The 15,572-nt window shown below is 38.8% G+C and overlaps 1 protein-coding gene across 1 annotated transcript; it reads right to left on the bottom strand.

Moving 5' to 3' along the window:
* Positions 1-283: 283 nt before the first annotated feature.
* REDIC1 (regulator of DNA class I crossover intermediates 1) lies at positions 284-12,199 on the bottom strand. Its single transcript, XM_068170924.1, has 10 exons — positions 11,539-12,199; positions 11,013-11,079; positions 8,861-9,061; positions 7,162-7,268; positions 5,295-5,803; positions 4,993-5,065; positions 3,673-3,742; positions 3,074-3,140; positions 1,908-1,990; positions 284-1,500 (listed from the first exon to the last, which is right to left on the bottom strand). Exons 1-10 carry the CDS (start codon positions 11,664-11,666, stop codon positions 880-882), a joined length of 1,926 nt encoding a protein of 641 aa, XP_068027025.1. The 5' UTR covers positions 11,667-12,199; the 3' UTR covers positions 284-879.
* Between the last annotated feature and the right edge of the window lie 3,373 nt (positions 12,200-15,572).

Below are 15,572 nucleotides of genomic sequence, written 5' to 3'. Positions count from 1 at the left end.
ACAAGAGAGAGAGATACAGATTAGATGTAGATTCAGATATAGATATATATGATATAGATACAGATAGCAATAGCTATAGATATAGATGGTATAGATAGTAAAGGTGTGCAGATATATAAGTAGAAGAAGCCAGTAACAGAGTGAGTCTGCCTGCCACATTTGCTAGGAACTTTTTTAGGGGGGAAAAAAATAACCTAGAAACCATATTATCAGAAACCTTTATTTGTTGTGATTTGACACTTCAAACAAATATTGAAATGAAAGCATTTCAGATTTTTACTCTGCAGGCAAAATACAGAAACACATGAAAGAATTGTCAGTAATAACAGCCAGAGAATAGATCTGCAATGAAAGGAAGATTAAGCTTGATAAAAGCTTTTGTAAAACTTAATAAATTAGCTCTCTTTAAATTACAATTCTTTTCTCTGTGTGCAGGTGTAAATTTTCTGTAGTTTACCATATGTCAAAGGCTAGTTTGTCTGTTAAAAATGGATAAGAATCAGATAATAGTTCTGAACTAAGAGCCACATCAAATATATTTTGAAGTGAAAGAGAATCTTTCTGCAACCTTCAAGAGTGGCAAAGTCAATCTCAAACTACAGAATCCTATGAATATATGGTGTGAAAGCAATCTAATTCCTATGGTTTATAGTTACTGGACTATTGTAACATCCTATGTTAACAGTTGGAGATTCATAAAAAATCTTAGTGAGCACTAGCAGGTAGATAGAGATTCACTGTTAATAATAATTTAAAGCAAACAAACAGTGAAAGAATATTTTGTCTAACCAGGCTAGAAAAATCACCACGCGCCAATTAAATGAAATGCTCTGAGAACAGGGTGGAACATCTGCATTACTTCCATGACATTCTAGTTGGTCACTGCTTACCTCTTTCCTTCATAGTATCAATGTAATTCAGCACCTCTAAAGTCCTTCTGCCGGCCAAGCTCAGATACTCAGCTTCAGAAGCAAACACTTCTATTTCTGGCATGCTGCCCATGCCCACAGGCTGCTGATCCTCATGGGCTGGCATTTTGTGCCCTCTGGTGGTGCCTGCAATACTGCGAGGAGGGACCCGCCCTGGACTGCAGGCAGAGGGGAGGGAGCTCCCACAGTTGCATATCTGCATGGTGCCACACTGGGTGGCAACATCCACTTTCCTCACTTCTGTAACAGACCTCTCAGTCTGTGACCAACCATCACACCAGGTACTGTGAGTGACATGCTCTCTTTTAAGGGCTTGGTGTAATGAGATGCCCTCAGGTGGGGCAGCGTGGGTTTTATTTTCCTCCTTTGTGGCGCATGAAATAGAGACTTTCTCCTGGAGACGGCTTGCTTCCTCTGGAGTCAAAATATTGCTGGGTTGGAGAGGCACAGTTCTGGTGTGGGAGGGCCTAGAGGGCTCTGTGCTTGCTGAGGCTGAGGCTAGGTTGGCATCTGTCTTCAAGGGCTGATCATTCAAATATTCCTTCTTTTTGGCTGTGTCTTCCACTTCAGACTGTTTGAACAGGATTGAGTGAATGTCATCATTTAAATAGTTCAGTAACTAAGTACTAGCTAATGACTAAGTTAGTGAAACAAGCAGAAAGGCCAGAGCTGTCTGGTTTTTGGCTGTATGGGAGTTTTATTAGTTCTTTCTCCAAGGATGTGCTCCTAATATTTGTTGTAGAAAATGTGTGTAAGATCGTCCCACAGTCATGTTATTGTGATTCCACATGGTCTGATAATATGAAAAGACCAGACCACATATCTGTTAAACTACTTAAGAAAATTCACAGCTAAGCTTTTCTTGTCTTCCTCATACATGGGACAAAACCAAAAATAGGATTCCATCTACATCAACCCTTGGATGTACTTAGACATACAGATATCATTCAGGTGAACCCATAAAGGGTCAGTACTCACCCTGTCAGGACTACAGCTGAAACAGCTCTCTGTTTGCCTTGAATTGTAGATGGGATGCTGACTGTTGAGTGATGACTCCACACCTGAAAAAACAAGATGAAAAGGAAAGAAAGGGGTTTCCCCCCCAAAATTCTCCAAACATCCAACTCTCAAGTACAGCATGTAGAATTAAACATTACTATTCCTGATGCAGTTTTAAGATACAGTTTAAAGAATAAAGTGTTAGTGATGCCAGTCTCGTTCCTGGTAGTAGCCAGTTCTTCTCCTCTGAGGACAGCACACTGTAACAGAAAGTGAGATGGGTGCCCCAGAGCTTCAGCTCTGCTGTTTATCAGCAGCAGAACAGTGCTATCCAAAAGGAGGAAGGACTCTGCAGAGCAAGGACAGGGAGAGAATGCAGTAAACTCTGGCATGCATTGGCTGCCTTACAAGTTACATGTTTTTTTCTTGGAGACCCTTGAGAGATCTGCTCAGAAATGCAGCCAGCACGGCTGACCTGAGCAAAAAGGACACGGAACTCCCAGCTGACTCCCCTCTCTCTGACCACATGTGGAAAGATAGCATGTAGTGGAGTGGAAGAGAATAAAGATTAGGAAAGACTGTACCAGTAAAAAGACACATGTTAAACATCTAATGAAGATATTGATTAATGTAAAAAACATGATTGGAAAAACCCAAGATTTTATTTTTTCCAATCAGCAGAGGTCTGCAGGAATACAAAGAAATAAAATTACTGGCATTTACTTAGCACTTTTACTTTATGGTGCTATTAGTAAGCATGAGTTCTTGTGTTCAGATTAATGGTCTAGACCTTTCTCAGGGTTTGGTTTTTTTTAGTAGTTACCCCTTACATTCAGAGATGGCTTTTCAGTTTAGGGGACAACTGTGAAGGAAGTGGGGCAGTGAAAAATACATCTGTAACGCTCACCAGAGAGAAGATAACCTGAATTTATCTCTTCAAGGAAAAGCAAACGTGGATAATTCTTAACTATGTGGTAAGACTTGTCATCTTTCTATGGTGCTTATGATCCAAAATACAAGCCCTCATCAAAAGTAACATCCTAAGAAAGACCCAGACACTTCTCCCTGGCTTTAGAAGTAACTTCCAGTTACATACAGAGGAAAATTGGATTTTTTAAAACGAGTAACGTGTGAATGTTGCTTACCCTTCTGCATCTCGTGAAGCTTTGAAGTCATTTCAAACATGGACTTTTTCTCTTGTGCTGTTGTGAACTTTTAAAAATAATTAGGTGTTAATAGTGAGGTTTCAGCTGGATCAGCACCTTGGGTTAAGTGAGGAACTTTCCGTTTCTGTATCACACAAATGTACAAAACCCCATAGCAGTACTATATGTGCCTGAGTAATTTCTGCTGGCAAAATATCTAAAAGATTTTTTTATATGTATATTGGCATGAAGCTTCTTTATAATACTGAAGGGTCCTGCACACCATGTCACAGCATTGCCTGCAGAATCCAGTTCTAAGGTTTAATGAGTAACTAATGTATTTCAGGCATCAGCTTAGGTGTGAACCAAACCATGTCAGTTATGGATCTGTAAAGGCTCTCTATCTGAACCACTAAACTAGAAGCTGTTCTTTATGGACTCCATATATAAAACATGACAGAAAAGAAGCTTCCACAGAAGTTAATTCAGTGAAGCTAAATTCTGTTTCTGACTGTTGTGGACACTCCTTCTCCACTTCAAATGAACGGTGCAAACAGTAGGCTGGGGGTGGGAGGGTGGGATTCTCATAAAATAGTTACCTCTTCAAACTGAAAGAGCTGGTTCAGTCTCCAGGCTGGTTCTTTTGATTCTTTCACAGACTCATCATCACTGAAGGGTACAAACACAGCATTCTCTGGTAAGTGATTTCTCCTCCTATAGTTTTATTTTCCTTTTTTTGGTGATTTTTTTTTTCTCTTTAATTTTTATTTTGTCTTCAACAACCATTAAATGCTTCCCACTATTGAGATAATTGAATTTGTTTCTGAACCTGAGATTTCACACCAACTATGTGTTTTTCACAAACTTCACTTCTGTTGAAATGCAAAATACAGTATGAGAGATGACAGAAGAAATTGCTGCTTTGTGAAATGGAAGGTGTTGTTGATAAACCATCCATTGTTAAAACATGGGGCACTTACTTATGCTAACTTCAACCCAGGGAAGATGCTAATTTCAACCCGGGGAAGGCACTAACTTCCTCTGTAGCCAGTGGAGGGAGACAGGGTCCTTGAGAGGGCAACTCAGAGCAACAGCTTAGCTTCAGAGACTCGAAATTTTCCCATGAAGCAGTTTTTCTCTACTCCTTGTCATAGGACAATGGTATAAAGAGCTTACCTGTGCGTAAGTTTATTCACACTATTCACTACTATTTTCACAGGGAAAATTTGGGTCCTCAGTAATTCTATAGGCCACACCTTGAGTACTGTGTCCAGTTCTGGGGCCCTCAGTTTAGGAAGGATGTTGACTTGCTGGAACGTGTCCAGAGAAGGGCAACGAAGTTGGTGAGGGGTTTGGAACACAAGCCCTATGAGGAGAGGCTAGGGAGCTAGGGTTGCTTAGCCTGGAGAAGAGGAGGCTCAGGGGAGAATTTATTGCTCTCTACAACTACCTGAAGGGAGGTTGTAGACAGGTGGGGGCTGGTCTCTTCTCCCAGGCAGCCAGTACCAGAACAAGAAGACACAGTCTCAAGCTGCGCCAGGGGAGATTTATGCTGGATGTTAGGAAGAAATTCTACACAGAGAGAGTGATTGCCCATTGGAGTGGGCTGCCCAGGGAGGTGGTAAATTCACCATTATTGGAGGTGTTCAGGAGGAGACTTGATAGGGTGCGTAGTGCCATGGTTTAGTTGTTTAGCTGGTGTTGGATAATGGGTTGGACATGATGATCTTGAGGGTCTCTTCCAACCTGGTCTATTCTATTCTATTCTATTCTATTCTATTCTATTCTATTCTATTCTATTCTATTCTATTCTATTCTATTTAGAATTTTGCCTTCATGTCCACTTAGCAGGATTTCTTTATTCCAGCAAGGTCTCTGCAGTTACCACCAGTTAATAAAAAAATTTCTATGGAACTCACCTTTTTTTTCTTGAATAGGTCTGCCCATTCTCCTTTACATTAATCTGCTGGTCATGGCGATAAGCAAATGCCTCTAAAACAAAAAGTAGCCCTTGATTTTAAAATGCAATAGCACAAATGCAATTTGAAAAGAAATTACTCTGTCAATCTTTAAAAATAATTTAAATAATAGAATCTTAAATTAAATTATTACATCCTGACATAGTTTTGGCCAGGGCAGACACATCTCTGGTTATTAAAATAGATGTCTTTAAAAGGAGAATAAAACCTAGAATTTATGACCTTAAATTACCAGCACACACCAAGTTTTTCAAGTTTTGCAGGCTTTTCCTTCCTTTCAGAGGCTGTGACATAGTGCTGTCCCTGCAGGTGGTGAAGTTCAACAGTTATCTTGTCCCTTACACTCGAGACATTGTTACTTTTAAACAAAACTTGTTCTGGAGCTGTAAAGATGCCTTCAAGGTGTCTGTCTACAAAATGGGGTTTTGCATTGATTGCAGGATATGCCTCTCTAGTATGATATAGATAATTTCTGTTGGTCATTTGATGTCTGTCATCAGGATCAACTAAAAAAATGGCAGCATTGCTTTCATTAACAAAAGGATTAAAATTATTTGTGGAAAGATTATTGTGCATTAGTTGGCTCTCATCTTCAAACAGTGCCAGAAAGGAACAATCATTTCCATCTTGGGGAGCTTCTGCAGTTTCTTTCACAATATCAAATACTGGTTCCTTTAATCCTTCACTGGTTTCTGACTTGTTACTGGTCATTATCACTGGATTTTTCCTGGCAGAATTCACATAGAGTAGCCTGGGGGTGGGGGGTGAGATGAAAGCAGGGTAGAAAAGAAAAAAACAGTCTGCTCAGTACATAAAAAAGGCAAAATACTAACTGCTAACACAACAAATTATGATAACTTGATGATCAAAGACTTTACTGCTCATCACTCTTGCTTTTGTCCCAAATGTACATTATTCCATATGAAAAAAACTTCCTGTACTTCATTTCTACTTTATAGTGGGGTTGAATTAAAGGGATGCTCTTTTGTTATGCCTCTAAACGTACAAATAGATGGAGCACATCCTCCCAAGCAGGGAAATATGATTTACAAAATCAGCCATAGCATGTCACTGCTGCTCCAGCAGCTGACCAAAGAAGTCCACCTTGGGGAAAAACAACAATAAAAGGAAAAGCAGAAGACAGCTTCTGTTCATTAAAAAACATTTTTTTTAAAGACTGCAGTTCTCTCCTGTACCTAAAGCTCATAATAAGTCCTGTGTACTGCTTAATTACTGGCCTCTTCAGCAAGTGACTTCAATTTGCAGTGGAGGTCAGTAAACCTAATCTGGCACAGAGTTTTTCCATTTCACTGTCAGGAGACCAGTCAGACATTTTGTTTTGTCCATACTTCCCCCTACCCCACTTCTCACAGCAGTGGTTTTGAAGATGCTATCATGATAGCATCATACTTGGTTCTTAATCTAACATTTCCACTTCTTTCTTTCCAGACTTGATCTGCTGACTGACCTTACAGAAAATATGAGGAAAAAGTTGAGAGGCTTCTGAAGCATAGGGAACTGGCAAAGGTAGCCAATCAGGAGATGCCCTTTCTTTCACAGGTTTTGAGCAATGGTATCATTGGAATTTGAAAACTGAAATATAGTACTGAAAACACTTATTGCAGAAAAATTCTGTAATGTTTTGATCAGCAAATGCTTGGAACTAGGTAAAATATCCCAGAGAACTTCAATGAGAAAGTAGTGTCCTCTACTTAAAGAAACCTCCCCAGAACTGTTTTAAAAGACAGGTCTATGTGAAGAAGGTAAAATCATTTTGTGAAGCAATTCAGAGGCTCCTTCTTCACTCCAGGTGAACATTTTGTAATGATAAATAGAAGTTAACAGTAGATAAGGAAATAATGAAAAAAAATAATCATGGTCCCAAGCACCTACCTAAAATTCACATTTTGCTGCCCTTCAACAAATGTAAATAGCTTGCTGTGTTCAGTCTTTCAATTTAATTTAATATCTATTCAGAAAGCACCAAAAGTGAGTGGAAAATCAAGTGGCAATAATCTTCAGGTTATCTTTTGGTTTGTTTTATTTTGTTTTGTTTTGATACTTAAACCTGACTGTTACTTCTCTCTTTAATGCAAAATCACTGCCTACCTATGCAATGGCTTAAACATGTCCAGAGGCACTGTATCAGACTTTTTGAGAATACATTGACTTGGAGGTTTTGTAGTCCAAATGTCTTGATCAGAATTATTTCCTGGCTGAGAAAACAGTAGAAGCTGTCAAACTCTGACTAAACATTTAATGTGTTTAAAAATGTTTAACATTGGCTTTGCAAACAATATGCATGCTTTCCCACAATTTTTGCTTTTTATCTCTACAGTAGAAGCCTAAAACTCCTCACAGCCCAGCTGAATTCTGCATAACCCATAGTTTTCCATGTTTGCATTTCACTGTTGCTATGCAAACTGTCCTTTTAGCACTGCATCCTCCCATAGTATGAACAATCTTGATAGACTGTAACAAGCTGAATTGCCACTGAAGGTCACATAATCATAGACAGCTGTTTTCCAGAAGGAACCCCAAGAGGTATCTAGTCCAACCTGCTCAAAGCAGGATCAGCTTCAAGGTTAGGCCAGACTGTTCAAGACCGTTCAGGGTTGTTTAGGACCAAGATTCCACAGCCCGCTTGGATGACCTCTTCTGGTGCTTAGCTACAATATCTTTTTCCTATGTAAAGATTATGTTCAATGTCAAAACTTGCAAGGTTTACTTCTTGCCATTTCACTGTGTACCTCTGTCTCTGTCCCATCTGTAACTGTTCAGACAGTGGGAGATGGCAATTAGTTCACCCCACACCCCTATAGCCTTCCCTTTCTCAGGCTATGAAAGTCCTCTTCTCTCAGTCTCTCCACATTCATTGTGTGCTCCAATTCCCTAACAATTTTTGCGGCCCTTCGCTGTTCTTGTTAAAGTTTGTTGATCTCTCTCTGGAACTGGACACAGTATTTCAGCTGTGTTCTCACGTATGCTGCTTAGAGGGAAATAATCACTTGCCTATGACTGCTGGGTATTCCCTAACACAAGTAGTTGGCGTTTGCAGCCCAACATCTACCCTTCTGAAGCCCTGACATACTCCTTCCTCACTTACCTCAAGACTTTGAGACACCACAGTGATTCATGTGAAATTAATGTTATTATTTTTGATAAATAATATGTTTTCTAAAAATGAAGCATGTTGTATTTGCTATTACTTTTCTAAGGATTAGCCTTTTAAGAACCCCAAAGTTAACAAAAATGAAAACTAGTAACATGCATCAAAACAAATACCCTTCAATCATGCCTTAAACTTAACTTGAGTTAAAAAGGCTTTTCTCAATCCTCTCTGGAGCACTGAGAATACTGTAAGAACTATGCATGATTACACATTAAGTCTCGGTGATCACCTAGGACCATAAGATACCCAATTATACTAATTGTACTTAAATGTGCAAAGCTGTAGTTATAACATATTTTTACATATATTTCAGCTTTCTTTAACCAACTTTACAAGCCAGAAACAAAAGAAAGCCATCAGTATGTGACTAATTCTCTACAAAGATTAGCAATATTGAGAGATCAGCGAACAAAAGCTCAAGTTAACTATATTTCATCTCATGAAAAGAATATTAAAAAACAATATAAATTAAAAGAAAAATATTTGTATACATAGAATATTCTCTGCAACCAGATCCCAAGAAATGTTCACAGAATCACACAGATTATTCATAATTATCTCCACCATCACACTAATTCTTACTAATGAGATATAGTATAAAATAATTCTGTGGAAATGACAAAATATTTATCAGACCTGGTTTTGCTGCTTCTTTTCACAAGTCTGTTCTGAAGCGCTGTCCATTCGGTCTGTGTTGAAGTTTTCTTCTGAAAGTTGTGTACAGTCAGAGGACCAAAACCCAGAAGAGGACAATGGACAAGCACTAAAAGTTCTTGCTGTGTTGTCTCCATGATCCATACTAGAGTTATCATACTTTAATTCTGTTACTTGTGATAACTAGACAAAACATAATAGACATTTTATTTATTTAAAACTGTTTTGATGCAAGCATAAAGTTCAAAATAATCAAACTTTTCTATACCTTTTACTTCTCTGCACATATACCACATACAAGAGAAAATTTTCCTGTATTCTGAGATGAGTTTTTCTTGAAAAACATAAGGCAACAGAAGAGCTTATTTCAGGGAAACACATAAGTATCTATTTAAGTTGAAGCATGCACACGCATGACACCCTGAGGAGAGATGGATAATAAATACATTTGTAACTTTAGGTGGATGGGTAAATGATCTCATGACTTGGTTCTTCAATAGTAAAATGAAAGCTATTTTACGTCATTGAGGAGAGAACTCCAGCATATTGTGATACCCACAATGCTAAGAAGCAGCATGAAAAAGATAACCTTCTTCCCTGAACTAAGAGATTAGATTTTTGGTCCACAAACCCAACCTCATCACACAGGTTGAAAGCTGTTGGTGTTACGGGTTGTGGTTTAGCACCAAACTTGGTAGCGGTAGATAATGATTGGCCACAATGACCTTAAAGGTCTTTTCCAGTGGAAACAATTCTATGATTCTATTTCAAGCAGATCAGAACACAAGGAGACATTTGAAAGCATAATTCTAGAAATGTCACTGTATCCACAGCAACATGGAGGTAAGGTCTGTAATCCAGCCTACCCAGTGAAAGCAGCACAAACTACTAATGGAGTACAAATGCCTCGTGCAAAATCTTTGTAGCACCAAAGTGTAAGTTTTCAGAAAGATCAAAATTATGTATTTTATCACACCTCTTTCTGCTCAATAAAGTGGTTAAGTCTTAATTAAACTGAATATAGTTCAATTTATGAATATTTTTAAATAGTTCTTTGCAACATAAAGGCCTTAGACTTTATTTTTTTGATCCATACATTAAATTAGCTTTCTGTATGTTCACACTGCATTATCCTGTGTTTTGATGAACAGATGTAATTTAGCAAAGTATACAAGCAAAGGCTGAGGAGAAACTTAGCTATCATTGTGATCTGTTATGTCTAGTCAAACAAAAGCTGAAATATGTCCTTTCTGTCTTCCAGACACAGAGCTATAAGGGAAGGCTGACTTAATATGATATCTGAAAATAGTGGTGATCTTGGTGAAACGTGTTAAGTGGCTAAAGTTTTAACCCATACTAAGTATTTCTTTCTGACTCAAAAGAAAGGGATTTCTAACATCAGAAAAACATCTGTCTTTCTCACTCTAGGAAAACATACTTTGGAAACATGACTGGGCCAGGAACATACAGAACAATACTGTGCAGGCATCTTTTGCAAACATCTTTTCTGCAAAATGCCATTGAATATGAACAGCAGGAGTCAGTGAAGGAAGTCTGAGTAACCTAAACGAAATGTCTTCTGACACATTTACTAACTTGAGTAGGATTTTTTTGTTTGTTTATGCAACAGTGGAATGGGTCATTAACAAAAAAAACCCAAAACCCCTAAATTCCATCTAGAGGAATGATTTTTGCAGTAACCTCAAAGAGTATACGGGCTTCTCAGTTGTATCCACTGAGACTTGTACTTGGGTTCCTCTTCAAGAGTCACTTCTGTCGATGCTTCCCACATTTCACCATTTCACATTTCTACATATTGTTTTTCATTTACCTGCCGTTGGTCTCAGTCTCTTTTCCATAATCTTTGTCTTTTGTGACTAGCTTAGAGCACAGATATTCTTAAATATTTTGGGAAAATGTCTAAAATAAGGTGATCCTTTCAGGAATATGCAAAAAATAGTGGCAATAAATACAAAATACAACTGGCAAATGACATTATCAATATAGCCTTAGAGTGGAAGACTTCACATGTTTCAGTATCCATTAAATTTGGTCACTTTTTGAAAAATCAGTTTAGAAGTATAGTCATTTCTGCACATTTTTAGCTTTATGTCATTGAGAACAATAAACTTACACTGTGCTGGCATTTTACTTTCTCTGCAAGATGCTGCCTTCTGCTGTCCAGTACTTGCTTTTGTAATCTTGTAAAATGAATAAAAACAGCCCATGAAATGAAAGATAAAATATTTATAAGATTAAAAACATTCTTTTAAAATAATTTAGGGATATTTTCCCACACATCACAAAAAGGCTTGATTTCTAAGCAGTTATGATCATCCAGTGTGAGTCAATCACTTCAGGGTGTCTGAAGCTGGATGGGAAAACAGTTTAAGTGGAAAATGCTGTTTGAGACCAATCTTTGAGATAAACTTAGTCTGTGTACCTGACATGAGCAAAGAAGCATTGCTTTAAAACAAAATCTCTGCTTTGTGTGTTTTTGTTTAGAATGAATTCATTTCTCATAGTAAGAGTATCACTGGAATGCCAGGAGTGATTTTGAAACTTCCTCTTAGAATGGTATATTTATGTTTATTTACTCCCCCAAATACCTTTTCCACAATTTTTTTATAGCTTAACTACTGCCTATTTTATACAAGTACCTGTTCTGGATGTCATCTAAGTTTGACAGATGCTTTGTACGTTGTGGTGATGTGGGAAGCTCTATGTTGTGCCTCCTAACACACGTTTTTGCACGTTCAGTGATAGCAATGTGGACTGGTTTCCTCATGTTCTCTGCAACGAAAGTATTTGGAATGTCAGTTCTGGGCTTGGAGAGAACTGTGAGCTTCCTGAATTTTCATTTATGTACAAAACCTGTTGGTTTTGGTTTCTTCATCTGTTTAAAACTTTTTTTTTTTTTTTTTTTTGTTTTCTTCATTATTAGCATTATATTAAAAAATTGTTTATAGTCATCTGCTGTGTGTAGACAGGCCCAGTTGCCATCCTGCATCGCCTTCTGATCTTCCTGACTATAGGGTAACAGATTCTCTATGGTCCAGTTTATGAATATGTCACAAAAGATAAGCACATAATCGTTTATGTTGGAAAAGACCTTTAAGACCATAGAGTCCAACTGTTAACCCAACACTGCCTAAGTCCACCACTAAACCATGTCACAAAACACTACATCTACACATAAAGAATCAGAGAATCAGAGAATCAGTAATGTTAGAAAAGACCTCAAAGATCATCAAGTCCAACCTATCACCCAACACCTCATGACTAACTAAACCATGGCATCAAGTGCCACATCCAATTCTCTTTTGAACACCTCCAGGGATGGTGACTCCACCAGCTCCCTGGGCAGCCCATTCCAATGGCAAATAACTCTTTCAGTGAAGAACTTTTTCTTCACCTCAAGCCTAAACCTCCCCTGGCACAGCTTGAGACTGTGTCCCCTTGTTCTGGTGCTGGTTGCCTGGGAGAAGAGACCAACCCCCACCTAGCTACAACCTCCTTTCGGGTAGTTGTAGAGAGAAATAAGGTCTCCCCTGAGCCTCCTCTTCTCCAGGCTAAACAACCCCAGCTCCCTCAGCCTTTCCTCATAGGGCTTGTGCTCCAAACCCTTCACCTTTCTCTGGACACATTCAAGAGTCTCAATGTCCTTCTTAAAATGAGGGGCCAAGAACTGGATACAGTACTCAAGGTGTGGCCTAAGCAGTGCTGAGTACAGCAGCAGAATGACCTCCCTGCTCTTGCTGGCCACACTATTCCTGATACAGGCCAGGATGCCATTGGCCTTCTTGGCCACCTGGGCACACTGCTGGCTCATGTTCAGCCTACTATCAACCAGTACCCCCAGCTCCCTTTCTGCCCAGCCAATCTCCAGCCACTCCGACCCCAGCCTGTAGCACTGCATGGGGTTGTTGTGGCCAATGTGCAGAACCTGGCACTTAGATGTGATAAATCTCATGCTGTTGGACTCTGCCCATCTGTCCAGCCTGTCAAGGTCCCTCTGCAGAGCCCTTCTACCCTCTAACAGATCAACACCTGCTCCCAACTTGGTGTCATCTGCAAATTTACTGATGATGGACTCAATATCCTCATCCAGATCATCAATAAAGATATTGAATAGGATTGGTCCCAGCATTGATCCCAGGGGGACATGCTGGGGACTGGCCTCCAGTTGGATATGGCACCATTCACCACCACTCTCTGGGCTTGGCCTTCCAGCCAGTTCCTAACCCATCTCAGTGTGCTCCCGTCCAAGCCATGGGCTGACAGCTTGGCCAGGAGTTTGCTGTGGGGGACGGTGTCAAAAGAATTAGGACTCAAGTTCTAGGGATGTCTTTTTAGGAGTTTAATGGTGGATTTTATGAACAATACTTTGGGTAGAACTGACAGACTATTTCAAAAGCCTCCCAAAAGTTATGAAAAAGGAAGTGCAATACAAATGGGTCATTCAATGGCAAAGGTAAAAAGAAATGGATGCAGGGTAAAATTAATAAATGGAATGAGGAACTGAAGCCCCAAAACAGATAGTGCATAAGTGTACAAGTTTTTAAAGGTGAAGTAGGCAGTAGCCAAGGTTATGTGATTTCTCTTTTTATTCAATCATAGGTTTTTGCATTTACTTACCTTTTCTTATTTTAAAAATAAAAGAGCACATATTTGAGCATTAAGTTTTAAATGGAAGAACAAGAACTAGAACACTAGCAGCAGGAGTTAAGGATAATTGATTCCAGTCAGAAGACTGTTGCACTAAACTCACTGGTGGTGTGCTTTATCTGGTCAACAACATACAGATTGAGGAGATCTAAACTGGCTGCTGAACTTTTAGGAGATGATACTCCCAGAAGATTCATCCTTGACTTAAGTTTCTTCTTTTCAAAGAATTCCTACATTTTTTAAAAGAGAGAGTACGTTTTTGACAGAAGCCTCAACAACATGTTAGCAGCATATATAATTCTTTTGAAATTAGCATGCACAATCTAGTAAATGATTCCTAATAATAAAAGCACATAATTAAATCTCTCTGAATTCTCATACTGTCAACTGTTATTTATTTTGTCACCTCAAAAAAGACTGAAAATACAATTTGTTCATATGCTAAATAAATCACTGTTCTCTTAAACACCTGTCAAAGCACTTTAAGGAAAAAGTCTCATAAAAGTTTAAACTTGGGCTTTTTATGCATCTTACAAGATAGTAGGCAAATAAAGTCAGCAAGATTAAATGCACACGACCATCTATAATGACAGAATGAGTTTATATTTCTCAAAAATTGTCGTTCTTGATATAGAAAATTGTCTTGTGACAGGAAAAAAGGAAGGAAGGAAGGAAGGAAGGAAGGAAGGAAGGAAGGAAGGAAGGAAGGAAGGAAGGAAGGAAGGAAGGAAGGAAGGAAGGAAGGAAGGAAGGAAGGAAGGAAGGAAAGAAAAAGAAAGAAAGGAAAGAAAAGAAAGAATGAAAGAAAGAAAGAAAGAAAAGAAAAGAAAGAAAGAAAGAAGGAGAAAGGGAGAATGGGAGAAGTGAAGAAAGGGAAAGAAAGAAAGAAGGAACAGTTTGAATTTTCTTCTGTATGGCTATAACTATCTTCTCTTAGTGCTTTCTTTCTCTTTCTTCTTTTAAATGTCTTCTGCTGTGCCAGGGATAAATTTCTATTAATAATAGAATCACTTTCAGATTAAAAATACAAATAAGCTGCCCTACTTTTGCAAATGCCAGAGAAAGTACTTCAATGAGCCTAACATTCTTATATCCAGCCCAGAAAAATAGTTTCTCTGTGTGCGTGTTAGGCTACTTGACCCATGAGGTTATCACTGTGAGTCTTCAAGCAATACCCTGTGTCAGCACATACCAACAAAATATACTAACAGAAGTAGTTCAGTAATACTTAAATTTGGCAGATTCATTAATTAATTAATTTATTCATTCGTTCATTCATGCCATCTCCTAGTCTCTCCTCTTCCTGATAGAATTCAGTGTGGCAAAGCCACACTGGCCTCAAAGTTACAGTCAGTCAGGCAAACACATTACAAGTTATGCTACAGTTTTGAGCCTCTCTCCAAACATTTTGAAAGTTTTTCCTAAGTGAATCAACAAAAGCATTGATATAACAGTATAAAATCCATTATTGCAGAATTACAGAATGCATCAGGATGGAAGGGACCCTCAAAGGTCATTTTGTCCAGCCCCCCTGAAATGAGCAGGGACATCTCCAACTAGATCAGGTTGCTCAGGGCCCCACCAAGTTTGACCTTGATTGTCTCCAGGAAATGGGCCTCAACCACATCTCTGGGCAACCTGTTCCAGTATCTCACCACTCTCGCTGTAAAGAACTTCCTCCTTATGTCTAACCCAAATCTAATAACATCCTTCTTTGTCCCATTGCTACAAGCCCTTATACTCAGTCCTTCTCCAGCTTTCCTGTAGGTCCCTTTCAGATAGTGAAATGCAGCTATAAGGTCTGCCCTGAGCCTTCCTTCCTCCAGGCTGAACAGCCCCAAATTTCCCAGCCTGTCCTTGTAGGAGAGGAGAGGTGGTCCAGCCTTCTGATCATTCCTCAAGAAGGCTAGAACTGTTTACCTTTTGCTTTCTCCTTTCCTGCTTTAACATTATTCTGCTCCTGAAAGAGGCAAATAATTATTGTTCTAATTGTAATAGTATAATCTTGATTCATAGTGTGAAAATA

Source organism: Melanerpes formicivorus, unplaced genomic scaffold, assembly GCF_026170545.1.
Source record: "Melanerpes formicivorus ecotype bairdi unplaced genomic scaffold, bMelFor1.0.p_v2 SCAF_3, whole genome shotgun sequence".
In the NCBI taxonomy this organism is placed as follows: domain Eukaryota; kingdom Metazoa; phylum Chordata; class Aves; order Piciformes; family Picidae; genus Melanerpes; species Melanerpes formicivorus.
Note: the sequence above shows the minus strand (reverse complement) of the source record. Positions and strands in the feature narration are given on the sequence as shown.

Excerpts from the sequence above, each read along its gene's own strand:
- REDIC1 (XM_068170924.1), bottom strand. The coding sequence starts at position 11,666 with ATGAGGAAACCAGTCCACATTGCTATCACTGAACGTGCAAAAACGTGT. Across the intron at positions 9,062-11,012 it reads AAGTAAAATGCCAGCACAGT|TTATCACAAGTAACAGAATT; the intron begins GTAAGTTTATTG and ends TGTTTTGTCTAG. Across the intron at positions 5,066-5,294 it reads TGCAAAACTTGAAAAACTTG|AGGCATTTGCTTATCGCCAT; the intron begins GTGTGTGCTGGT and ends TTTTTGTTTTAG.